This window comes from Ovis aries, chromosome 20, assembly GCF_016772045.2.
Source record: "Ovis aries strain OAR_USU_Benz2616 breed Rambouillet chromosome 20, ARS-UI_Ramb_v3.0, whole genome shotgun sequence".
NCBI classification, from domain to species: domain Eukaryota; kingdom Metazoa; phylum Chordata; class Mammalia; order Artiodactyla; family Bovidae; genus Ovis; species Ovis aries.
Window position 1 is genome coordinate 17,166,990 of NC_056073.1, and position 25,187 is coordinate 17,192,176.

At 52.4% G+C, this 25,187-nt stretch overlaps 3 protein-coding genes across 8 annotated transcripts in view; 2 read left to right on the forward strand and 1 right to left on the reverse strand.

Annotated features, from left to right (window-relative positions):
* RSPH9 (radial spoke head component 9) overlaps positions 1–25,187 on the forward strand; it is a 41,963-nt gene that overhangs the window by 8,092 nt on the left and 8,684 nt on the right. Inside the window, exon 5 of one of the 2 annotated variants that reach the window (XM_004018849.6) lies at positions 5,016–5,238. The exons of the other annotated variant lie outside the window; for it this stretch is intronic. Within the exon in view, the coding sequence (XP_004018898.1) occupies positions 5,016–5,176 (161 nt within the window). The 3' untranslated portion in view covers positions 5,177–5,238. Of the gene's footprint in view, positions 1–5,015; positions 5,239–25,187 lie in introns of those variants that run through there. 2 annotated transcript variants of the gene reach the window in all.
* MRPS18A (mitochondrial ribosomal protein S18A) lies at positions 5,631–25,168 on the reverse strand. 5 transcript variants are annotated; one of them, XM_004018850.6, is made up of 6 exons: positions 25,047–25,168; positions 16,099–16,130; positions 11,563–11,670; positions 9,090–9,213; positions 8,807–8,876; positions 5,631–6,046 (listed from the first exon to the last, which is right to left on the reverse strand). In XM_004018850.6, the coding sequence occupies exons 1-6, from the start codon at positions 25,156–25,158 to the stop codon at positions 5,902–5,904; spliced, it is 591 nt and encodes a 196-aa protein (XP_004018899.1). In that variant the 5' UTR covers positions 25,159–25,168; the 3' UTR covers positions 5,631–5,901. The 5 variants fall into 5 exon arrangements, with proteins under 5 accessions (XP_004018899.1, XP_042093211.1, XP_027814931.1 ...); XM_042237277.2 differs by lacking the exon at positions 11,563–11,670; XM_027959130.3 differs by lacking the exon at positions 8,807–8,876.
* LOC105603710 (D-aminoacyl-tRNA deacylase 1) lies at positions 20,056–21,209 on the forward strand. The gene has a single exon (XM_060403210.1). The coding sequence runs from the start codon at positions 20,069–20,071 to the stop codon at positions 20,696–20,698; it is 630 nt and encodes a 209-aa protein (XP_060259193.1). The 5' UTR covers positions 20,056–20,068; the 3' UTR covers positions 20,699–21,209.

The window sequence follows — 25,187 nt, forward strand, 5'->3', positions numbered from 1 at the left end:
TGCTATGGACTGTGGCCCACCAGGCTCCCCTGTCCGTGGGATTTCCCAGGCAAGGATACTGGAGTGGGTTACCATTTCCTTCTCCAGGGAATCTTCCTGACCCAGGGATTGAACTCACATCTGCATTGCAAGGAGATTCTTTACCACTGAGCCACGTGGGACCCTAGGAGTAGACCAAGGCAGTAGGCGCTGCTGGTGGCTTGTAGGCAGATCTGCGATAACAAGGCAGTGGCGGCATCAGTGGATGCGGAGGGCAAGCCAGGGCTCTGGAGGCCGTTTTGGGGCTACTGTAGTGCCCCGGGGGGCTGGGCCATGGGTTACAGGTGGCTAAGGGCTGCCAGCAGAGTGGCTATGCTGGCCTCCACCACACGGGGGCACCAGAGTCAAGCCTCCCTGAGCATAGACTGGGGGTCCCGGACCTGGCAGGGAGATGGTTATAGAGGGTGAGAATTTCTTAACCATCAGACACACTTTCCAGATTCCCATTACCTCCTCCAACTCTGTGCTCCCCACTTGACTAGGGGCTCGTGGGGACTGCACATCCCTGGTTGGTAAAGGGAGTTAGGAACACTGGTGGTGGGACCCAGTGCCAGGGCCTGCGTGGCCGACTGAGAAAAGTCCTCTTAGCACCCCTAATCTGGGGGCAGCAGCCCCTCCCCGATTTGGAGTATGGCTGGAAAGCTCTGCCCAGTGAGGACTTCTCAGCTGCGGCAGAAAGGAGCCCAGGGCCAGTGGATGAGGCTCTCCCTTCAGAGCGCTGGGTGACACAAGCGGGCCTCCTCCCCACCCCCCTGGAACCTAGACTTCTTGCACTAACAGTGGGTCTCAGGGCTGAGAGATCAACTGATGATTTGATGCCCCAACAGCGCCTTGTCCTTAGTGCTGGAGCCTTAGGAGTGAAGCACTCCCAGAGTCTCCTGTGTCGGAGGGCTGGAGGGGAGATATGCTCCTGGCCTGACTTTGGGAAACTCCACAGTTCTGGGCCTCCAGCTCCCCTTCTCCCAGAGCCACCACCAGAAAGCCTGCAGGAAGTCTGGCCGAGTTTTACTCAGGATGGTTTGGTGGGGCCTGCAGTATGGCGGAGGAAATGTGGCTGGCTGGGGGAGAGCAGCCCCTCTGACCCTGCTCCCAGACTCCCTGCAGTATCTGCCCCTGGAAGAGCAGAAGGAGCTGCTGGGAGGCTGCCCCCACCAAGCAGACAGTAGCCAGAATGGCTGGGTCACTAAGCGAAGCAAAGTCCCAACAGAGAGTTCCCTGGGGCACCAGGACTGGCGGGAAGTATGGGATCTGCCCAGGTAGGATCAGCTTCCTTTCTGGGTCTGAGGCAACTGTTGAGGGGAACCCTGTGTCACCTGTGAGCAGGAATGGGTCAGGCAGTCCATGGGACTCCTGCTCTCTGTGGCCACGTGGATTGGCCAGGTGCTCAGCAGCTGGTCCCTGGACCACCCTCGGCTGGAGAGAGGATGTAAGAATGTTGCCTGGAGCCACCTGTGGCCTTCCGAGCTGTCCCACTGTGCCGTGGGGTCTGTGGAGTTCTGTGGGAGTAGGGTTTGGCATCAGAAGCATCCTTCTGGCAGACACAGGGCAACAGCCAGGAGTTCACTGAGCTTGGGCTGCTGCTAGGTGAGACACGGAGCCCTGTCAGGATGCCGGATTTCTGGGCAGTACTCTGCTGTTCAACGCTCCTTAACCTTCTATGCTGTCAGCAAATAGTCACTGAGCAGCTAGTATGTCCCAGGGACCAGAGATGCTGCTGAGAACAAGGCACCATCCGTGCCTCACAGACGTTTGGGAAGATCAAATGAAACAGGATGGGAAGTGGCAATGTAAACAGCAGGTGCCGCATAGGTGTCCTAGGAAGCAGAGCACGCAGGTGGAGGGCAGAGCGCCTCTCTCTGGGCTGGAGCAGAGATCTCAGGGACTGCCGGCTACGAAGCAGCCAGGGTTCCAGCACAGTGCCCAGAGCAGGCAGCAGAGGGCAGCAAGGGGCCTGCCTGCCTGGAAAGCAGCTTTTAGTAAGTGATGGCTGGGAAGAGGTGGGGGACAGGGGAGACAGCACTGGAGAGGGTGGGCAACGCAGGGTCCGGGATCAGCCCTCTCTCAAGGGGGTATGCAGGTGGCACCTCCCTTCCAGTCTAGTGGAGGTTCAGGTGACAGGTGCTCGGCCTTCTGCACCAAGGGGCTTGGCTTTGCCTATCAATAAGACTGGGAACTCTTCGGCGTGTCCCCGCCCCCACCCCCTCCCATGTGCTGTGGCCCTGGTGTCGGGGAGTGGTTGCTCTGAAAAGGGGCCTGTGGCCATTTTTGTGTGTGTGAGACAAGTTGTGCGGTGCTGGTCTGAGTGGATTTAAGCCATTTGCTGCCCCTGGACAGCCCTGAACTCCAGCCTGGTCCACTCTCCTCCTCCAACTTAATCTCAGAACTTGGCTGCCTTTCTTCCTGGAGGGCAGGGGAATGTAACTATGATGAGCATCTCCCAGCCTGAGCTTCCCACACTGGCAAGGTGAGTGAGACCCCCAAGGCCCAGGAGGACTTCTGCTCATGCAGGAGGCCCCATTCCTCATTTACCAGCTTGTATCCCACCACATCCTCAGAAAAGAGAGCTTGTGGAGAAGAGTGGCTGCCAGGGGGCTGGAGGGTGAGGTCTGGGGAGACTTGGGAGCAGCATGGGCTGCAGGAGGCTGCTTCCCCTAGAGTCCCAGTGGTGGCTGGCTGGGCCCAGCCTTGCCAGCAGCTGCAGCAATAAAAGTGGGTGAAGGTGAAAGCAAGAGCCTGGCTTCCCAGGTAGATGCTACGTGACTCCTGGCACGTTGAGAGTATGTGTTTCCTGGGCGACAAGCTGAGCCAGGGACAAGGAAAGGACAGAAGTGTGACAGGAATGCAAGGGGAGGGAGGAAGTAGTGTCATTGGCTGGCCAGCCCTGTACATACCACTTCTGTACTCTGCCAGCACCCTGGGCCTGCATGGCACAGATCCCTAACCCTGGTGGGGGAACCCTGTTTCTCCTTGCTCTTGCTTGGCCAGTGTAGAGGGAGCCCCTGATGAGCCTGGCCCCTCCCCCACCCACTAGAAGCAAGAGGTGGCCAAGCCCTAGGTGGGCAGGTTGGTACTGGGGAAGCCAGGACCGCCCTTGCTCAGGGTATGCCACAGCACTGGAGACAGAGAACTGCTGAGTGTGTCTGGCTGGGGGACTCCAGTTCTTTCTCCAGGGCAGCATTTGGCCCAGGGTCGGGGCCAGTGGGGCTGTAAGCTGCCTTCTCCGGTGGTCAGAGCCTGACCTTTTTCAGTTCCAGGGGGCTGTAGCTGTGGACTCCTGGAGCAGAGGGACTCCCCAGATGCTGCTGCGGGGACTGGCATGGGGAGCTGACCGGGGTTACCTTCCGGGGGTGTGTTCTGGCCTGAAGCTGCATACGGTGTACTGGTGTACTGGTGCACAGGGAACACTCTGGTCTGTCACACCCCGTCTCCTGTTACCCCTAGGCCATCTGTTTTCTGGAATGAATGACTAGCAGAGCAACAGGCTATGGCTCCAGAACCTACAGGCAGGTTTATGAGGTAGAAGATCTCAGGGATCCAGAGAGGCAAGCTGCAGGAGCTGGGGGAGACACTCCCCACTTCTCTGACCACCCCCACCCCCCAGGCAGTGCCCCAGTCAGAGCCCTGGGAACCCAGGGACACTCTTCTTTCTCAATGCTATCTGGATGGCACTGAGGGGGCCTGGGGGAGTAGGGTCAAGCCTATACTGTGGTTTCTGCTTCATCCCCTCAACCTTGGCTGGTGGTATTTGGTGCAGGCCACCGCACAGTGCTGAGGTGGCTCCTGCGTGGGCACCCCCCAAGCAGGTTAAGGCCACCAGACTACATATACCCCAAAAGCTCTGGCTTTGACCTGGGCAGGTGCTGGAGCCCTGAGATGGGCTGAGCTGCCATCAGGGCAAAGGGTGCCTGGTGGTCAGGTCTCTTGTAATCAGGGTGGCCTCTGGTGGGTGGGGCCTGAGCTCCAAGGCTGCTGGGTGTGGAGTGACCGGGGTGGGCCATGGTTGGAGGCGGCCTGGGGGCAGCGGCACAGCGGGAGCCAGGCAGCCGGGCTGGGCTGGCAGCTGATGAAGGCCTCGGCGCAGTTCTCAGTGCATCACTGGCTGGTCCAGCACCAAAACCTTCAAAGCATTTGCCTTTCTGGCAGGGGCTGGGGCAGAGTTGCGGCTGGGCTGGGAGAGGCCTCGGCGCAGGGGAATAGGAACTCCAGATCTGCATCCAGGGGCGATTTTCCCAGGCTCCTTCCTCCCACACAGCGGCTCCCTCCCTTGGTTCTGGAGCTGGATCAGGCCCTTCCCGCCAAGTCCTCGTGGCTGCACAACTCAGCCCCAGGCTGGGCTGCTCCCGTCTGGGGAGCAAAAACCAGGGCAGAACCCAGGACAGACAAAGGCTCATTAGCTGCGGCCCAAGTCCCCTCCCACCAAGGACGGCTCTCAGTCTACCAGCTGCCAGAAAAGGGCTATTGAGCTGGAGGCCTGAAAAGGCCACATTTATGTGAGCCTGGGCAGGTCTCATCCATCTCAGAGTTAAGTTGCTGGGCCTGGAGCAAAAGTTTGCAAGAGAGGTGAAGTGCACCAGGACAGCAGGCCACCAGCGAGCCAGAGTGCAGGGAAGAGAGGAGCCTGGCGTCTCCCCGGCCTAGCCCCAACCCCGCTCCGCCTGTGCATGGGTGACCCAGCTTCCTCCCCCATGCAACCTGTCACTGGACTTGCTGACAGGAACAAAATGGACTGCTTTGAGTTCCACCTCTTTTCATTTCCTTCGCCCTCCCTCTGGAAGTGGCTTTAATGAGCAGTGAAATGGCTCAAAGGCAATCAGAGGAGTAAAGCGCCGGGATAATTAAACTGTCTTCCCCTTTCCCAGTGGAACCTTCACGCTCAGGCCTGGCTTCCTGGAGCTGGGGTTTCCGCACCCCTGGCCGGGCTCTGCCTCCACGATGCCCAGGCCTTGCCCTCTGCTGCCTCTTCCCCACCCCCCCAGGGTCCTGGAGTGTCCAGATGGAGAGGGGCAATGCCTTGGTGGTGCTGCGCAGCCTGCTCTGGCCCGGCCTCACCTTCTACCACGCTCCTCGCACCAAGAACTATGGCTACATCTACGTGGGCACCGGCGAGAAGAACCTAGACCTGCCCTTCATGCTGTAGGCGGGCTGCCCGGGGGATGTGCAGTCTGAGCAGTGTTTTCATAAAGGCGGTGGATCTGGTCAGTCTGTTCTGTGCTGCTGCTTACCCCCACCTCCACCTCCATCTGGTGTCCAGGCTGAGGAGAGGCCCAGCTCTAAATAGAGCAAGTGGCAGAGGGCTGGAATGTGCTAACAAGAGAGAATGGTGGGAGGGAACGGCATGGGGGAGAAGGTGGCAGCCAGGAGGCCTCTGAGGAGGGCAGCTTCTTGGACTCAGAAGAGAGCTGCACGTAGGCCGGGCAGCCTAACAAAAAGCCAACGGCTGTCAACAGAGAGGAAGGGAACCTGTGTGGCTGTGAGCTCCGATCGATGCGCCCACGTGGCCCACCACCAGAGCCCGGTGACTCAATGCGCAGTGACTGGCCAGAAACGGGCTGAGCCCCCCGCGCTCCCCAAGCAGTGAGCACACACCCAGCGGGGGAGCACAAGCCAGGTTTATAACATTCCTTCAGACAAAGGGCCGGTGCCCCAGCCCTGAGCCCAGGCCAGTCGTGAGACCACCGCAGCTGCGCAGGGTCGCCTGCCCTGACTGCCGCCAGTGCCCAGCACCGTAGTGGTGCAGGTCCCAGGCACTGGAGCAGACCTGCCGCCCTCCTGTGCCATCTGCACTGGAGGAGCCGGGCCGCCCTGGTGGGATGGGGTGGGAGTGCAGGATGAGCTCAGGCTCTCAGGAGGCCCTGCTCTCAGTCAGTGATACAGCACCAAAGGCCTGCCCGTGTAGGAGACGTTGTCCTTCAGGAGGGGGGACCCCACAGCCATGCGCACCTTGTTCCAGCGGTGGCCTTTGTTGTAGATGGGCTTGACGGAGCGGGGAGACCAGCGGGTCAGGTACCTGTTAGGGGAGGATGGGAGGCAGCCATGAGGGCTGGCAGCCCAGGATGCGGCAGAGACCACGGGCATGGGCACCTTGGGCCGAAGCTGCACTTGGTCAACCAAATACTTTCACCAGCTTTCCCTTCTTGAGGAGAAGGGGCTTTTCCTGGGAGCAACTGCCCGGTGTGCTGTAAACAGATGGGCTGGGCTCTGGCGGCCGCACGCATGTGTGGCCACGTGCTCGCTTGTCTTTATGAGTTGCCAGTGTGTGCGTGGGTATCTGCTGGGGGAGGAGGCAGAGGAAGAGGCTACTCAGCAGATCGGCCCTCTCTGGCCCAGTCGTGGGGAGAGGAGAGGCTGATGTAAGGGCCTGGAGGAATCCCTCCCTCTCCCCGACTTGGCTCACTCTGCCACCCCAGCCCTCAGGGAACAAGCCTGGGCAGCCATAACTGGCAGAGGACCCCTGACCCTTGACCCTCAAGCAGGCCATGATGGGAGCCAAGGGTGAGGGCCCGTGGGTGCAGACGTAGGCCAGGAAGGTTCATGTAATATGAGCGGGGAAGGGGAAAGATGGCTGCCGCCCATAGTCCTTTGGCCTCCTTGGGGACGGCAAGGCCCTGACAGTTCCGGGAAGAGTGGCTCATGCCGGCTAAGACTGGGGTTTAGTCTGTTCAGAACGAAATTGGGATCCTATCCAGAGGCCCACCCTTCGTCCTGAAAGCTCAGCCTCGGCAAAGGCCAGGATCCTCCCCTGCTTCCACTAGGTTAGGGCTCAACCCAGTGCCTCTAGAGACCCTCCCATGAGAAGTTTTAATTAAAAAAATGAATAACCATGGCTGAAAATTTTTAGATAACAGTGAAAAAGTTAAAAAAAAAAAAAAGTGAAAAAGTGACTGCTAATGTATACATTTCAACTGAGCTCCCCTGGACTTCCGTCTTCTGAGTCCTGAGAGGAAGTAAAAGCTGTAGGACTACACGCCACGTGCGAGGTGGGCAGGCAAGAGGGCTTCTGACGACCACTGGGTGGCTGTCAGCCCCCCAGCAGGGAGGTCTCTGTGCAGTGAGCTGGCCCCAGAGCCGCCTCTGCTGTGGCTGGTGGTGCTGGGACCTGACAGGGCCCTATGCTGGTGTCTCCCTGGCTTCAGAGGGGTGGGTGAGGAGGCGGGATGCGGAAGCAGGCTCCTTGGGATTGGAGATCCTGAAGCACAGCAGGCTCTCCAGAGGTGCTGCCTTATTGCACCCCTCCGCCCACCCTTGTCCCTCCCACCCTGGAGAGACCCTGGGAAGCTGGGCTTCGGCTGGCCCTGGGCCTGATGCTTGTGCCACAAGGAGCAAGCAGCTGCTGTGGAGGGGCTGGGGCCTCCGGTCAGCACTCTGGGACTACTCCAGCTCTAAGAACCAAGGCTCCCTGCTAATCAAGCTCCTTCCTCCTACCTCTCTGGAAGGGGCGGGGAAGGAGATGGCACGGCTTGACAATCGTCAAGTCCCTAGCTGTAGCCAGGACTCCCTCTCCTCCCCAGGAGGGCCTTTTGCAGCCCCACGAGCCCCCACACACCATCAATCCTGCGTCACACTAAGGGACACCGGATATACGGGAGGGAGCCTGGCTTTGCTTCAGAGGCTGAGGGCAGGATGGATTGTATCCTCAGGCCTGCTGCTGTCTCTTAACAAGTTGAAGTGGGGGTGGGCTCAACTCCCAAATGGTCCACAGCATATTTGGGAAAGACAAGAGGAAGTTAATATGTCCTGTTCCCCCAGGGCTGCTGGCAGATGGCCCAGCTGGCAGCGCGGGAGGTGCAGGTGGAGATGGGCAAAGGGCCAGGGTGCTGGCAAGGAGTCCGTGAAGACCCAGCTCTGGCCCTGCACCCCCGGCCCAGCAATCTAGAGCCGGTATCTGCCTGGCCTTCCGTCCTCCATTCCCGGGTTCTGTTGGGGGATCAGCCTAGGAGGTTTGCTGGGGGTGAGGGATCTTGCTTTGCTCCACCCGAAGAGTGCAGATCTAGTGACATTAGGACAGGCTGAAGGAGGGAGGGCCGTTGATAGGAGAGAACAAGAAACACCAACATCAACTTTACAGACCTGGATCTACTCTCAATAAGACAGTATTGTAGTTCTAGGAGTGTGTAGTGTGGTAATGTCAGAGACAGCTGTTTGAGTGTTAGACAGGAACCTGTTCCTACACCCTGCTCAGGCTGAAAGGCAGATTGATTGATTCTAGGATCTTTCTAGAATCAATCTTTTTCTCCTGTTCCACAAAACCTCAGGATCTCATGGGATGCCATACGCAGCTGAGCAGGTTGTTAACTGTACAACTCTAGGGAGAACATTCAGAATCTAGTCTACATGGATGCTGCCTTCAAGTTTTATAGTATATGATCTGACAGCTCTATACGTGGTCCTACCCCAGATAGCCCTCCCATTTCTATTTCTAAAGTCTCACTTTGCCCTTTAATAACCCCAGTGCTATTACTGAAAGTTTGTAGAACTGCTCTGACATTCCCATAGCAACCCAGTATGATGTCATAAACAGAGGATTAGCACATTCTAATGCCCAACCAGCAGATCTTCTTACCCTTGTTACCCCTGGGCCAAGTGCCCTGCTGGGGAGGGACAAGGACAGACGCTGAGGCTGGCAGAGGGAGAGTAACAGGCGTGCACCGTGGTGGGACTGACTGGGTGGTGGGGGTGGCGTTCAGGCTGGAAGGGACAGAGCGCTCCAGCTTTCCTGAGTTGCAGGATGAGCTCCAGGAGCTGGCCTCCCCAGCCCAGGCCTGTGTACCTGTTCAGTCGGGGTCTGGTCTTTGGAACAAATCCTTCAGGAAGCTTGGGCCTGTGATTTGGGAGCAGACCTGAATGGAGGGAAAAGCATTTAAGAGGATGGTCTCTGTACTCCCTCTGCAGCTCTGGGGGCTGAACAGAAAGCCCAAGGGGGTGGGAGGCTGGCATTGGGGGGTGAGTATAATGCAGTCTCTGGACGCACACTGCTCTTTCAGGAGGAGCTAGGGGTGGAAGGTGTAATGATGCCCACAGCCCCCTGCCCCCTCTGCCCAAGGGCCCTTTACCTGCTCGGTGGGCCATCTTCACACACTCCTCTATCTTGCGGTGCTCTTCTTGGCACAGCCCGGTGACCCTCCGGGGCAGCATGCCCCCATGTGGCCGGATGAACTGACTGAGCAACAGAACATCCTAGCGGAAGCGGAAGACAGGAGAGGAGGATCGTGTGGACGGGTGCTGGCTGCCAGGGCGCCAGGGCCAAGTGGCCTGCAGGGTAGACTGTTGTGGCTAGCATTGTAAGGGGCTGACGCCACCCTGAGAAGCGACCTGAGACCATTCCCTCCACACAGAGCTCTGCACTCAGGCCCACTGCCTCCACTGCAACAAGTTCAATCCCAGCTTAGCAAGATTTCCTGGCCCGGTTATCAACCCCAAGAGTTCTCAGCTCCTCTATGAGACAGTCTTCCGACAGACTTGGTGAGAGAAGGGGAACTTTTCAAGAAGGTTAACAAGCTATCATGCACCCACAGTATCTCTCCTGGTGATGAAAAGTGTGTTATCTTCTTTGGGTGGCATAGGGGGTATGTTATGTATTTACACACAAGAGGGAAGACCTGTACCATTTCTGCCCCCAAAGTCTACATATGACAGCCTACACGCCACAGCCCAGAAGACATGCAGAGAGCCCCTCCACCTTCTGCCATGCCCTCTGAACGAAGCACCAGGTAGCAATAAGCTGAGGAGGATAAGGTCAAGTTGTGAAGCTAAATCCCACATCTTCTACGCCCCCTGTGCCCAGATGGGAATGGATTCTTGGGCTTCCTTTGAACCATCAGACTGCTTTGGATGAGTCAAGGAAATAATGATAAACAAAGACAGCATCCAGAGAGAGCAAGTCCCCTCTCAACTCTCACAGGATGGCAACGGTTAAAGAAAAAGTCTCCCACACCACCCCAGGGGCCTGACATGCCTGCCTCCACAGTCCTGGTCCTCACATGGATTCGCTGCCCTGGCAGGCGCCTCACTGTATAACTGTAGATTTGCTTTAATCACTGGTCAGCTCCTGGGGGACCCAGGCCCCCAATTCCCACCCCCGTAATCCTCAGAATCTGATGAAAAGAACTTGGACTGGATTATCTGGGGATAATACACGGGGCTCACAGCCCCAGCGCTGCCCCCACTGCAGGCTGCCAAGGAGGCTGACAGCTCTCTGCAGCTCGGAGTGGCGCTGTCCTGAGCGGAAAGGGGTGAAAAGGAAAACAACTTCTCCAGCCTTTACCTTGGAGGGGATTGGATTTCTTCTGCTTGATAAACAGAACCAAGTCCATTTCCTGGAAACGGCTGATAGGAAGAGTACTCCGCAGTGGTCAGGCAGGTGTGGGTTCCCCTCCCCATCCACAGCTGGGATCCTAGGTATGGCCAGGACCCTACAAACTTCCATGTCACAAGAAGCTGAGAGCACTGCCTGTGGCCTGCAAGTTCCCTGTTACTCCAAGTGGCCATCAGCAAAAGGGCGGGGATAGGGTGAAAGAATACCGCCACCCCCCCACCCTGGGGTGGCGTGAGGCCAAGGCTCCCAGCCCAGGAGATTAGTTGGGTTGTTCTGTTCAGATCCCATGGGCATGTGGCCTTTCCTGCTCTCACCACCTGACCGGGATCTCTGCCCTTAGTCATCCCATTCCACAGAGGGGCACAGGGACAACATGCAGGTCAAACTGGCCCACAGCCTGAATCACCTGAAACCTAAAAATAGGGTGCTTAATGCCACCAGCAGGACTCTGAAGGACAAGTACGTATTTCTCCAGGGCTGTGTCCATTCCCTAGGCCCGCCTCATCTCCAGATATGATGCAGAATAGCAGCTGGGACTGGCGGCTCTGCCTGGGTTTCATACCCCAGAGTGCATCCCAGCTCTGATACTTACTAGCTATGTGATCTGAGGCGAGTGCATTAACTTTGCCATGCCTCACATTGCCTCATCTGTAAAACAAGGAGGAAAACAGTACCTGCTTCACCAGGATATTGTGAAAACAAAGTGAATTATGCCCCTACCACTGTTTCCTCTCATCATCTCTCCGTGAAACGACAGCTCTGGAAGAGCTACAACAAACAGGGGTCCCTGTAGCTCCAGTGTGGGAAGAGAGTGAAGTGCCCTCAGATCACAGTGAGGACTCTCAAGACACACCCTCATTACACAAGGAGGAAAACCAAGCCCAGACTGATTCCATCCCTCAGGAACACAGCCCTACGAGACTGGGCTCCAGGGCCCTGGTGGTCTGAGCTGCCTGCAACCAGACCAGGAACTGAGTCAGGGACTCTCCACCCTGGCGCACATTAGAATCACCTGGGGAGCTTTAAAAAATAATGATGGCCAGGCTCCATCCCAAGCCAGCAGAATCATCTAGGCGTGGGGTCTGAGCATTTTTAAAGCTCCCCCGGGACTCAGCGTTGAGAGCCGCTGGACACAATGCTTCTGTCTTGGTGGCTCCGTGAGACGCCTGTTAAGCCCGCGGGAAACGGAGCTCTGAGATGCGCAGACTCACCTCATAGCTATACTTGTGCTTCAGGTTCCAGCGGCAGATGGGGCATTGGCCAGAGGGGTTGGGGGGATTTGGACTTTCCCTGGGAGTCCCTGTGATTCGGCCTTCAATCTAGGAGGCAGAGAAAGAGAGCTGATGAGGGGGAGAGTTGTGTGGAGACCCCGATCCTTGAGGAACCCCCAAAAGCTGGTGAGGCTTCCTCTCTAGAGGCCTTGGGGGAGCAGTTAATGGGCCTCTCTGCCTGAACACGGCTGCTGGACACTGGGTCTCAGGTGGCCACAGAGCTGGGCTTGGTGACCTGTGAGGGTAATAGAAACTGAACTTAATGCTGGTGGCAAGAGGAGAGGTGTGTTGTATCTGCTGCATGCTAGCTTTCCATCCTCAAAAAGACAAAAACTCCAGAGCTTTATGCTTCCCTCTCCCTGCTTTGGGAAAAAGTAATCCATGGACATGGTAAAAAGTTTCAAAATGCCCAGGGATGTGTAGTCCAAAGGAAGTCTCACCCTTTATCCGGGATATCCTTCTTAGCAGTTTCCAGCTCTAACACAGGTAAGTCTACAACCAGGCATGATTTGGCCTCCAGGGGACACCAGACAATGAAACAATTCTGATCGTCCCCACGTGGGTGAGGCGGGGTGGGGATGGGTCCAGTTCAGTTCAGTTCAGTCGCTCAGTCGTGTCCGACTCTTTGCGACCCCATGAATCGCAGCACGCCAGGCCTCCCTGTCCATTACCAATTCCCAGAGTTCACTCAGACTCACGTCCATCGAGTCCGTGATGCCATTCAGCCATCTCATCCTCTGTCGTCCCCTTCTCCTCCTGCCCCCAATCCCTCCCAGCATCAGAGTTTTTTCCAATGAGTCAACTCTTTGCATGAGGTGGCCAAAGTACTGGAGTTTTAGCTTTAGCATCATTCCTTCCAAAGAAATCCCAGGGCTGATCTCCTTTAGAATGGACTGGTTGGATCTCCTTGCAGTCCAAGGGACTCTCAAGAGTCTTCTCCAACACCACAGTTCAAAAGCATCAATTCTTCGGCCCTTAGCCTTCTTCACAGTCCAACTCTCACATCCATACATGACCAATGGAAAACCATAGCCTTGACTAGACGGACCTTAGTCGGCAAAGGAATGTCTCTGCTTTTGAATATGCTATCTCGGTTGCTCATAACTTTCCTTCCAAGGATTAAGCGTCTTTTAATTTCATGGCTGCGGTCACCATGTGCAGTGATTTTGGAGCCCCCCAAAATAAAGTCTGAGACTGTTTCCACTGTTTACCCATCTATTTCCCATGAAGGGATGGGACTGGATGCCATGATCTTCGTTTTCTGAATGTTGAGCTTTAGGTCAACTTTTTCACTCTCCACTTTCACTTTCATCAAGAGGCTTTTTAGTTCCTCTTCACTTTCTGCCATAAGGGTTGTGTCATCTGCATATCTGAGGTTATTGATATTTCTCCCGGCAATCTTGATTCCAGCTTGTGTTTCTTCTAGTCCAGCGTTTCTCATGATGTACTCTGCATATAAGTTAAATAAGCAGGGTGACAATATACAGCCTTGATGTACTCCTTTTCCTATTTGGAACCAGTCTGTTGTTCCATGTCCAGTTCTAACTGTTGCTTCCTGACCTGCATACAGATTTCTCAAGAGGCAGGTTAGGTGGTCTGGGATTCCCATCTCTTTCAGAATTGCCCACAGTTTATTGTGATCCACACAGTCAAAGGCTTTGGCATAGTCAATAAAGCAGAAATAGATGTTTTCTGGAACTCTCTTGCTTTTTCCATGATCCAGCGGATGTTGGCAATTTGATCTCTGGTTCCTCTGCCTTTTCTAAAACCAGCTTGAACATCTGGAAGTTCACGGTTCACGTATTGCTGAAGCCTGGCTTGGAGAATTTTGAGAATTACTTAACTAGAATGTGAGATGAGCGCAATTGTGCGGTATAAGCATTCTTTGGCATTGTCTTTCTTTGGGATTGGAATGAAAACTGACCTTTTCCAGTCCTGTGGCCACTGCTGAGTTTTCCAAATGTGCTGGCATATTGAGTGCAGCACTTTCATAGCATCATCTTTCAGGATTTGAAACAGCTCAACTGGAATTCTATCACCTCCGCTAGCTTTGTTCGTAGTGATGCTTTCTAAGGCCCATTTGACTTCACATTCGAGGATGTCTGGCTCTAGATGAGTGATCACACCATCGTGATTATCTGGGTCGTGAAGATCTTTTTTGTACAGTTCTGTGTATTCTTGCCATCTCTTCTTAATATCTTCTGCTTCTCTTAGGTCCATACCATTTCTGTCCTTTATCGAGCCCATCTTAAGAGCCTAGATCTGATAGATAGAGTGCCTGATGAACTATGGAATGAGGTTCGTGACACTGTACAGGAGACAGGGATCAAGACCATCCCCATGGAAAAGAAATGCAAAAAAAGCAAAATGGCTGTCTGGGGAGGCCTTACAAATAGCTGTGAAAAGAAAAGAGGTGAAAAGCAAAGGAGAAAAGGAAAGATAAAAGCATCTGAATGCAGAGTTCCAAAGAATAGCAAGAAGAGATAAGAAAGCCTTCTTTAGTGATCAATCTAAAGAAATAGAGGAAAAGAACAGAATGAGAAAGACTAGAGATCTCTTCAAGAAAATTAGAGATACCAAGGGAACATTTCATGCAAAGATGGGCTCGATAAAGGACAGAAATGGTATGGACCTAACAGAAGCCCCTAGCAGGGAAGCTGCTAATAAGCATCCTATGACAGACAGCACAGGCCCCCAGAGCAGAGAACCAGCCCATCTAAAACACCAATAGTGCTGGGCTAAGAAACCTGGTCTAGCCCTACACGAGCAGACAACTGTGTGCACACACCCTCCTCCCCTCTAAAAACACAGAGCGGGGGACACAGTCCCCTGGCTGCTTCCTCTCAGCACTCTGGATGACACCTTTCACACCCCACTTGGGCCACGTGTGAAGTGACCTCCGCCATGGCTGCTGTGTCCTGTGACACAGCCTTGGAGAGACTAAGCGCAATAAAACAGTGACCTGGGCGTCAGCTCCAATTGCAGGAGGGGGAGGTTAGACAGCCTTGCTGAATTGAGGCCACGGATTATGAGAGTGAGGCTGGGCCAAGTCTGAGAGGCTTTGGGAGGGAAGCAACTCTCCCAGGGGAGAAGTGGCAAAAGACAAAGAAGCTGGCTGCACAGGGTGCTGTTACTGCCTTTCCAGCAATGCCACCCCAGCGATGCCAGAAATGGAGCCAAGAGCTCGGGAAAATGGGCAGGTGCATGGAAGGTCTTGGGAGGGGGTCAAAGTGGGCCTGGGTGGGGAGAGCTAACATTTACACACTCCCCACTACAGGCCTGGCTCTGTGCTGATAATGGTCCACATGGATCATCTCATTTAACTCCACAGCCTAGTGAGGGCAGATTCATGATCTTATTTTACTGATGAAGAAGTGAGACTCTGACAATAAGTAATACCCAAAGTCAGCCATGGCACTGCCTCTCCAGGCATGGCTAGGCTCCCTCCCCAAGGGCTCTCATGGGACCACATGCCTCTGAGTTCGTTCCACAAATAGCAAATTCACGCCCCACAGGAAAAACACTCTGCACACAGAGAAACCCAATGAGTTTCTCTCCACCAGCATGGAGTTTCCAGGGTGAACGCTTGTTTCAGTTTGGGATAAGGGAACTATTCTTAAAGGGATGGGAGTCCCTAGAAAGAACTGCCTTGAGGTCTTAACCTCAAGTATAAAGATTGAGAGGGAGCCTTCTGGGGAAGACCCAAAGAGGGAACCCTAAGGGCTTGTCCTGGGGATAAGAAGGCCTTGGGGAGGGCCGTGCATGGCTAGCTGCCAGAGGGTTAAATCCCTGGTTGACATGGAAGCCACAGAGGCTTCTGGGAACTCTGTGGAGTGGTTGAGGATTTCTTGGGAGGCACAGAAGGCCATGTGAAAACAACGTTGTCTTTTAGGGATTATAGGATAATCTAGGCCCCATGACTCCCTGAGGACGGGAGGTGAGATGGGCCCAGCGAGGGTGGGGGTTGGGGGAGGAGTAGAGGGGATGAAAAAGCGTCTAGCTTTCTCACCACCAGATGAGCCAGGGCGCCAGCTATGAGCCCAGGGCCCAGAAAGTGTCACCTCCTCACAGCCTCACTGAAGGAGTAGCTTAGTCATTCTAGCCAGAAAGGAAAGAGACAGATCCAGGCTCCTGGCCTGGGGTCAACTTACTCTTTCTAGCCTTGCCATTGCCTTAGTTTCCCCTTTGGAAAACTGACTTATTGCCCGCCAAAAAACATAGCAGCAAATACTTCTGAGCCCGTGTCATACAAAAGACCACTCTAATCAAGTAACAGATGCCTCAGTCCAACACAGCGACTGTTCCTGATTAACCACACTCCCGCACACAGGTTGAAAATAGTAGATGCGGGATTTATGGTCACAGAGGGAGCAAATCCTGAAGCCAGTCCAGTTGGGGCTCCTACCCTCTTCTCAGAGGAGCCAGGCAGCTCCAAGTGGTACAGAGGTTGGAAGTGGCCAGCTCGACAATACTTACTATAGTCGTCTTCCCTTCTTGGATCTCCACCACTACAGAGATAAAGGGGAAACATTAGGTCAGCCATTTAATAAGGAACAGGCGTTTTAAACAATAGCTCAAACCTTACACATGAACGAAGATGAAGCGCTCTGTCTGCGCCTCCCATGGCCTCCACTCGGGGGGTGCAGGGTTTGCCGCCCAGGGCCCGGCTCTGTGCCCAGCAGGCTGTGCAGAACAGTGCTCAGGTGCTTCAGTCGTGTCCAACTCTTTGCGACCCCATGGACTGTTGCCCACCAGGCTCCTCTGTCCATGGGGATTCTCCAGGCAAGAATACTGGAGTGGGTTGCCATTTCTCCTCCAGGGGATCTTCCCGACGCAGGGACTGAACCCATGTCTCCTGTGGCTCCTACACTACAGGCAGATTCTTTACTGCTGAGACACTGGGGAAGCCCATAACGTAAGGGCTCCTGCAAAGCAGGAGACCCCAATTTGATTCCTGGGTTGGGAAGATCTGCTGGAGAAGGGATAGGCTACCCACTCCAGTATTCTTGGGCTTCCCTGGTGGCTCAGCTGGTAAAGAATCTGCCTGCAATGCGGGAGACCTGGGTTTGATCCCTGGGTTGGAAAGATCCCCTAGAGAAGGGAAAGGCTACCCACTCTAACATTCTGGCCTGGAGAATTCCATGGACAGAGGAGCCTGGTAGGCAACAGTCCATGGGGTCACAAAGAGACTGGACTGAGCGACTTGCACTCTCACTTTTCCTGCAGGCTGGGTGGGGGCAAATCCAGATGCCCGTATCAGTCACCTCTGAGATTAAGGGTCTTCACACTGTTTCTGCCTTTCTGAGCCAAGATTTATCTTGGTTCCATCCAAGGTGCTTGGCAAGATCTTGCCCTACTGTGGCTAGCAATCATGGCCTAAGAGCTGAGGGGTTGAGGGTGGACAGAGGCCATAAAAAGACCTTCAAAAGTACCCATTGTATGTGTTCTTTCATGAAGAGAAACCAGACAAATGTGGTTCCTGACCTTGACCAGTCTGAATCTAAGATGCAGCACCCAGGGGCCCCACAATGGGTAATAATGAGATCAGTTCACTCTGAGAACATCTTGAGAGCCTTGTGTTAAACCTGTACAAAGGCAGCTATCTCTCCTCCCTGCAGGGATGCATTTTGTTATCCACACTGGAGAGGGAAGAGTGACAGGAACGAGGGGCCTGCAGGTACGGGGTTGGGGTTGGGGCAGAATTTCAAAGAGAGGACTGCAGAGCCATCCTGAGAGGGACTCCCTCAGCTCTTCGCCTATTTAGGAGACAGGCAGTCAGAAAAGAACCCAAGGGCAAAACAATTTCATTGCATGTATGTCAGGCTGTACTTATGTCCTCTTATTTAACCAGGATGCAGAAAGACAACTTCAGCAATATCCTAAGGGAGAACCAAGCTCATAACCCACATTTGGCAAATAAAATCAAACAGAAGGTTCTTGGAGATTCTCCCATGGTCGCCCAGTTTCTTTGGAAAGAGAGAAGCCGTGGCTTTTGGCACAGGAACTGGCACACTGCAGATGCTCCATAAACGCTAGGGAGCAAAATATTGGTCGCGATGCCCTTCTGACTGCTAACTACCATAACAGAAAATGCGAGTGCACACAGCTATAGCTAGGCTGCAAATGGTCTCCCCAAATGCTAAAACCATATTTTAACAGCAGCTTGGTTACCGCAATTAGTTCTACTCAGCTCTAGTCAAGGAAAGAAGCACTACAGATTAGAAAGAACCCAAGGTTAACTTTGTGAATCTAATCAAAGTTACGGACCTCGCCCTAGAAACACGTCCCTCGGTGTACACACAATTAGACACGGATTACAGGAAGCTCACAGACCCCTGCAGCTATGTACCTAAATGGTAAGACTGGTTTTCCCTCAGTGGTGGCAGGAGGTGATTTTCTAAAGTTTCTAAAATAAACATGTACTTCTTTTGCAATAAAAATAAGCAGTAAAAACAGAGAGGCTAAGAAAAGAAAAGTGAGGCAACTCGAACCCACCTGGAGGCCCAGGGCAGCATCTGTGATCACTGGGCTCTGTGACTGACACCAAATTCGACCCAGACTGCCTGGAACTATCCCCTATTCGTTTTCTGGGCACGGCCATTCATAAAGACCCATTACTCCAAACAACCTACCTGAGAGCCCCTCAGTTGCGACTCCACACACACAAGGGAGTGACAACTGGCCAGAAAGGCCCTGAGGCTTTCTCCAGAGAACACTATAGTTACTAATCAACTCAAAGACAAACTAAGCTTCTCTCCCTAAGACAAAATGCGTCACCCCACGTACAGATCTACTTGTTCCCAAGAGACCAGCCTAAACGGGATGTGGGTGAGACTCAACCTGGTACTCAGTCTGGAGGCCAGCACATCTCCAGGGGGATGGTCACTGTGCTGCGTCAGCTTACAAGAGCATCGGGGCAGGAGGGCTGAGACCTAGCCCAGCTGGGCACCCAGGAAACTTTGCAAATCTGCAAAAACCAAGTTGGAAGAGGGGCGGAGGATGACCCAGTCTGAGTAACAGCAGGTGAGGGGGGCAGCACAGGTTTTTAAGAATCCCGATAGGAAACAAAAGGAGAGACCTACTTCGGAATCACTTGAGTCGGCGTGAGATCAGCGCCCTGAAGTGAAGCAGACCAACATGTGCTTCCCCTCTCTGTGGAGGCACTTGGGTCCTAACCATGAGGTAAACAAGTCGAGCAAAACACACATCACTCCCGGCAAAGAACCAAACCCTGAAGTCATCCCACTGGCCCCTGGAAGAGAGATCAAAGTCCATGGCAAGCTCCACTATTCATAAGCTCCCCACACAGCAACTCTGAGCCAGTGAATCATCTCACTATAAGTTAGCGGGTAAAATAGGCAGATGCTTATCTCATAGAGACAATTTGTCAAACGAGGAGGAATGACTTGAGAACTCATATGGATCTGAGACTGATCAGGGCGGTATCTCAGTGCAGGGGCTGAGGACCCACTGGAGCCTGAAGAGGCCCTAGTAGATTGCAGGCCTCTCAAAACAGAGATAGGAATCAAAACAGTATTGCTTTTCAGCATGCATACAAAAACATGTCAAAACCAAACAAAACCTGAGATCCATTTTGTCCCTGGCCTCCTCTCCATTCAAGAGAAGTGGGGGTGGTTAAGAAAAGCTGGAATAACAGGAGACCATTAGTCACTGACTGAAAACTTGTTTAGAAAAAGATGGAATTGCCCTTGTGTTCTGAGATGTGGCTGGATCAAGTAAACTAAAGAAGCAGTTTTCTAAACCAAGATTAAGGGCCAAGATCTTACACATCACATCATCTGTGCCACAGGAGGCAAGGCATTTGCTAAGCAACTGTGGAGTGTACGACTGGGCTCCACCCACCGTGGAGAGCTCCCCTCTAAGAGGAGACACAGTCTTTGCCCTAGAGGAGAAAAGAGAACTAAACCAAGCATGGGAACTTCACTCTAATAAAGTCCATGCCTCGTAAAGAGGTCCTTTGAGTACTTCAGTAAATACTCACCTAGGATGGAGTCCAAGATAACTGAATTGTAAGTTTAGAGCAAACAGCATCGCAGTGAGATTGCAGTGAGGCAAAAAGACCTCAATGGCCACACAAACAGACACAGAGAACTGCGGCGGGATAAAGGCCCAACTGTTTAGTAAAGGAGGAAGTGAGGGGAGATGAATGACAAGAGCTGGAGGGAACTCCTGCAAGGAGTGCCCAGAGGACCGATGTCCTTCTTGGAAAGGCTCCATTGAAATCAAGTCCCAAGCAGAGCACGAAGGGATGGAGTAACTGAATGGCAAGGTAGCTACAAGGCAGCACCAACAATCCTACACAGCACTCTTCACAAGTGTGGCCATTGACTACTTTTCTCAAACTTCTTCCTCCCTCAAGCACTGCTCCCTTCTGCTCATCTTTAACTCTGCCACAAAAGTTTTCTGATTCTCGGCAGCCGCCGCCATGAAGGCCGTGGTGCAGCGCGTCACCTGGGCCAGCGTCACAGTTGGAGGAGAGCAGATAAGCACCATTGGACGGGGCATCTGCGTGTTGCTGGGTATTTCCTTGGAAGATACACAGAAGGAACTGGAGCACATGGTCCAGAAGATCTTAAACCTGCGTGTGTTTGAGGATGAAGGTGGGAAACACTGGTCGAAGAGCGTGATGGACAAGCGGTACGAGGTGCTGTGCGTCAGCCAGTTCACCCTGCAGTGTGTCCTCAGGGGGAACAAGCCTGACTTCCACCTGGCCATGCCTGCAGAGCAGGCTGAGTCCTTCCACCAGGGCTTCCTGGAGCAGCTGCGCAAGGCCTACAGGCCGGAGCTCATCAAAGATGGCAAGTTCGGTGCCTACATGCAAGTTCACATTCAGAACAACGGGCCTGTCACCATAGAACTGGAGTCTCCAGCTCCTGGTGCTGCTGCCTCTGACCCGAAGCAGCTGTCAAAGCTTGAAAAGCAGCAGCAGAGGAAAGAAAAAACCAGAGCCAAAGGGCCTTCTGAGTCAAGCAAAGAGAGAAGCACTCCCCGCAAGGAAGACCGCAGCGCCAGCAGTGGGGCCGAGGGGGACGTGTCCTTGGAGAGGGAGCCGTAGGTGGGCCGGACGCAGTGCATTATCATTGGGCAGAACTGGATCCTGAAAAATTCATGAAAGATGCTAGGCACCTATACTACTTTAAAGACTTGGACCTGAATCCTGAAAAGGAAGATGGAAATAAGAAACTAGGAACCTACAAAAGCACACACAAAAAACCCACCAAAGGAGCGTTCCATTTCTTGTTGCTGCTGTGGCTTAATAGAGGAGATGGGTGCTGCCAGGGTGGGGAAGATGCCCCATGCACAGGGCAGCAAGGAACACACCCAAGGGTCCCCTCAGGAAGGCCACGTTGGTCCCTCTGATTCTCGGCTTGCTTTTGGAACAGGCTGGCCCAACGTCACTTGTCATCGAGTCCTCCTTTCACCCTGTGGCGTATTTCTGAGTGTCCACGATGGGTCCCAAATGCGGCCACACCGTCCATGTTTTTCCCAACACTGGCTAGGCCAGGGCTCATGTTAGGATGTAAAGAGAACAGTCGTCCATGATAATACATTATGTGAGACCTTTGCATCTTATAAATTTTCTCTTTTTTTCTAAAAAGAAATAAACTCCAAAGCTCAACAACAACAACAAAAAAGTTTTCTGATTCTCTCACCACCTACCCTTTCCTTTTCCCTTGGACCTGAGGGAACTTCCCTCTGCGCTATCCTTCAAACAAGGAGTCTCACTGCTACACAAAAATCTCTTTCCACTAGCAGGTTACTCTGGACCATGTCTTTTGAATTCTTTAAAGCCCCCAACTTGCTCACTTCTATCTCAAAGCTTTTAGTTACAGGGCTGTCCATCCTGCAAGGCACATCCTTTTCTGAAATGCTAGGTCCTCCAGAAAGCTCCCTTAGCTAACTGGAAAAGAAGAAAAACATTCCCTTCAGCTTTTACTTCTTTCAACACACTCTGCTCTGAGGGTCTGCCAGATCATTATTGCTCATTTAGAAAGTCATATGTGTTTATTACTCTTGTTTTAAATGCTTTCCTTCACAACGGCTCTAAGAGTGACAAGGCAGGAACAAGGTCTTATCTCTGCTAGGTCTTACAGTGCCAATCATGAAATCAACTCCAGCAAGTTAACTGATAAGAGCTTTTAGGAAAGGGAGCCACCGGGAAGCCCTGCTGTGGAGTACCAAGGTGGTGTCACTGGTGGAGAGGGAAGATTGCTGGCCCTACTTCTGACTCCAGCACTTACTAGCTGTGTGATGCTGGGCACAGCTACTGAACACCTCTGGACCAGATTTCATTTGTAAAAATGCCAGTAATACCCACCCTTAAAGGCTGCTGAGAAGACTGAAAAGTGTATGTGGAAAACCTGGCAGAGTGCTTGCTGCAGGCACTTAGTAAATCACAATTTCCACTTTTTCCCTTCCCTTAAGTCTTGCTTCTTCCATAATCATCTTTTTTGGTTCTGTATGTCCGTCTGGTCAAAGATCAGACCAGGCTTTCTCAACAGCAGCAGGACTGGTATTTCAGGCCAGGTGCTTCTTTGTTGTGGGGGGCTGTCCTGTGCACAGGAAGATGCTTAGCAGCATCCCTGGCTTCTACCACCACACACCCAGCTGTGAAGACCAAAAATGTCTCTGGACATTGCCAAGTGTCCCTGAGAGAACAATCTGCCCTTGACTGAGAATCACTGCTTCATACAGAGAGCTTCTACAGGCAGGAGCAGTAGTGCTGAGTGCCCAAGAACTCTGACTAAAATTAAAGAGTACTATCGTATCAGAAAAGTAGAAATGCTTGAATGTTTTCAGCAAGATGCCAGCTCCCTCTCTGTGACTTTAAATTCTATGTATACAATCAGTTCAGTTCAGTCACTCGGTCGTGTCCAACTCTTTGTGACCCCATGAATCGCAGCACGCCAGGCCTCCCTGTCCATCACCAACTCCCGGAGTTTACCCAAACTCATGTCCATCGAGTCAGTGATGCCATCCAGCCATCTCATCCTCTGTCGTCCCCTTCTCCTCCTGCTCCCAATCTCTCCCAGCATCAGAGTCTTTTCCAAATCTATACAATATTATTCCTCAAATATGCCAGCCAGGACCAGTCAAAATTAGCTATATGTGTAATTCTTTTAGCTTTACACATAATGGATAGAATATCAAGAGAAAGTTGTTGGTGTTGTTTTTAATTTAAAGGCTTTGGAGATAGGTGGTTCTCAAGAAAAGTATAAGCTAAGCTAATGCCTTCAAGTAAGATCACATCAATTCAATTATTTGGCTTTTAGGTCTGACAGCAACACAGAGAAGTTAGCAGGTATTCATGGTGAGGAAGACTTCAAATATTCATCTCATCATATAGCCATCTCTCCAACTGAAAAATTCAAATCTCAAATATTCCTTTGTAAAAAAAACCAAAACTATTCCTTTTGCCTATCCTCTGGGAACATGGGAAAGAAATGTTTTCAACTTCTAATTTCAAAATGGATATGTGCATTGTAGCTGTTAATGTTTGACACTTGGTAGATGCCATCAAAATGTTACAGGCATGGAATTCCCTGGTGGCCCAGTGTTTAGTAGGACTCTGCGCTTTCACTGCAAAGAATCCAAGTTTGATCCCTGGTTGGGGAACTAAGATCCCACAAGCCAAGTGGCACGGTCAAAAAAAAAAAAAAAAAAAAAAGGCTATGGGCATATGCCTATTTTACAGCATAGGAACACATGAAACAACTTTCCAAGTCCTTTTTACCATCAGGGTGATCTCTTCAGCATCTTTCTTTATCAGTGCATTAGTTCATCCAGCGGTAAGGAGGCAGTACCTGGATTTTGTTTTTCTTTCTAGCAAATGTTCCATCTTCCCTTCATAGCTAAACTCTTCAAACACCTATTTCCATTTCTTCATTAATTCTCTCTTTAATTTTCCCAAACTGGATTCCTTATCTGCCATTCTACTGAAAACTTACAAAAGACTTTTTCTGAGACAAATCCAATGCTCCCCTTGTTAGGCTCTTTTTGTTTTTTTGGACTTTTGTGCTTCCCTTGGCACAATGATCACTATTTTCCCCTGGATATATCTCAGCTTTAGTTAAAGGATATGCTACTCCAGGTCTTAAACACACACACACAAAAACACTTCTTTGCACATCACTTATCCTTTCATGCTTCCAGCAGTGCACAAAGGAAGGTTATGTACTGAAAAGACCTTTCCATTTTCTGCCAGATTCCATCCTTATATGAGCCTATTAAAGACACACCCCCTTCAGGAAAACTTCCAATTCAGTTTGCTGTTTCCAGTAACCAAATCTCTCTGAACATGTGCTTAGTCGCTAAGTCATGTCCATCTCTTTTAGGATCCCGTGGGCTGTACCCAGCAGGCTCCTCTGTGCATAGGATTTTTCAAGCAAGAATACTGGAGCGGGATGCCATTTCCTTCTCCAGGGAATCTTCCCAGACCCGGGTATCAAACCCGTGTCTCCTGCATTGCAGGATTCTTCACCCGCTGAGCCATCGAGGAAGCCCCAAATACCTAATACCTAAATTGTATTTATTGGAGAGTACTGCATCATCTCATTAGAACCTAACTTCTCAGGAACCCCTTGACAGTTTGAAGTATAGCACTTCGCCTTCAGTAAGCTCTCAGTTCAATGTCAGGCTGCCTTTCCAGACTAAATGAAAAGCAAACCCACCATCCAGGATATGCCTGTTTTAGCTGTTCAATGGCCTTTCCATCTTACCTTCCACCTCTCAGACTAAGGGTTCGGGCAGTGAAAGCTGCCATAAGATTATAGCATTTCAGATGAGAAACTGGAAAAGGAGGCCCAGGGGAGGGTATCCAGCTGACCTTCCCTGATCGCGCAATAATTCTTTAGTGAAGGAGGCGGCGGTTCGAAGAATACGGAATAGAGAATTAACATCCAGTGCCTGCGTGCGTAGGTGCTAAGTCGCTTCCGTGTCCGACTCTTTGTGACCCTATGGACTGTAGCCTGCCAGGCTCCTCTGTCCATAGGATTCTCCAGGCAAGAGTACTGGAGTGAACTGTCATACCTTCCTCCAGGGGATCTTCCGGATCCAGGGATCGAACCCATGTCTCTTATGTCTCTTGCACTGCCAGGCCCTTAACAAAAAACTTTTCTGAACCCTAGGACAGGTTTCTATTCTGCTCCTAAATAAGCAAGGCTTTCTCTCCGATCTTCATCCCCCTCGCCTCCCTCCCCGCCACCACCCATGAGGACACTCACGATGGGTGAGAGATCAAGGAAATAGCATCAGGGTTCGGAAGAAAACTGCTAGCATTCCCGGAGCGCAAACATCTGCGACGTTTCAGAATCGCGCGAAAGGGAGGGAGGGGCGCATGGGGGCAGAAGCAGCCATCGTTTCTTCTCTTCAACCCTAGGAGGTCACGAGGACCCAGCACTCACCTTCCCTGAGCCAGCGGGCTGGTGGCCTAGCCCAGCTGGTCACGGTCGGGCCTGTCAACAGCCCTCTGAGAAACCGTCCGCAGCCGGACACCAGCACATTGAGGGCCGCCATCTTGAAAACTATCGCTGACCTCTTGTGCA

Bases quoted from the DNA above. Each gene is read 5' to 3' on its own strand.
- LOC105603710 (XM_060403210.1), top strand. From the start codon at position 20,069: ATGAAGGCCGTGGTGCAGCGCGTCACCTGGGCCAGCGTCACAGTTGGA.
- MRPS18A (XM_060403208.1), bottom strand. From the start codon at position 25,158: ATGGCGGCCCTCAATGTGCTGGTGTCCGGCTGCGGACGGTTTCTCAGA. The intron at 16,131-25,046 runs GTGAGTGCTGGG...TTATCTCTGTAG, and splicing joins AGCCCGCTGGCTCAGGGAAG to TGGTGGAGATCCAAGAAGGG. The intron at 11,671-16,098 runs GTAAGTATTGTC...TCTGCCTCCTAG, and splicing joins AAGAAGGGAAGACGACTATA to ATTGAAGGCCGAATCACAGG.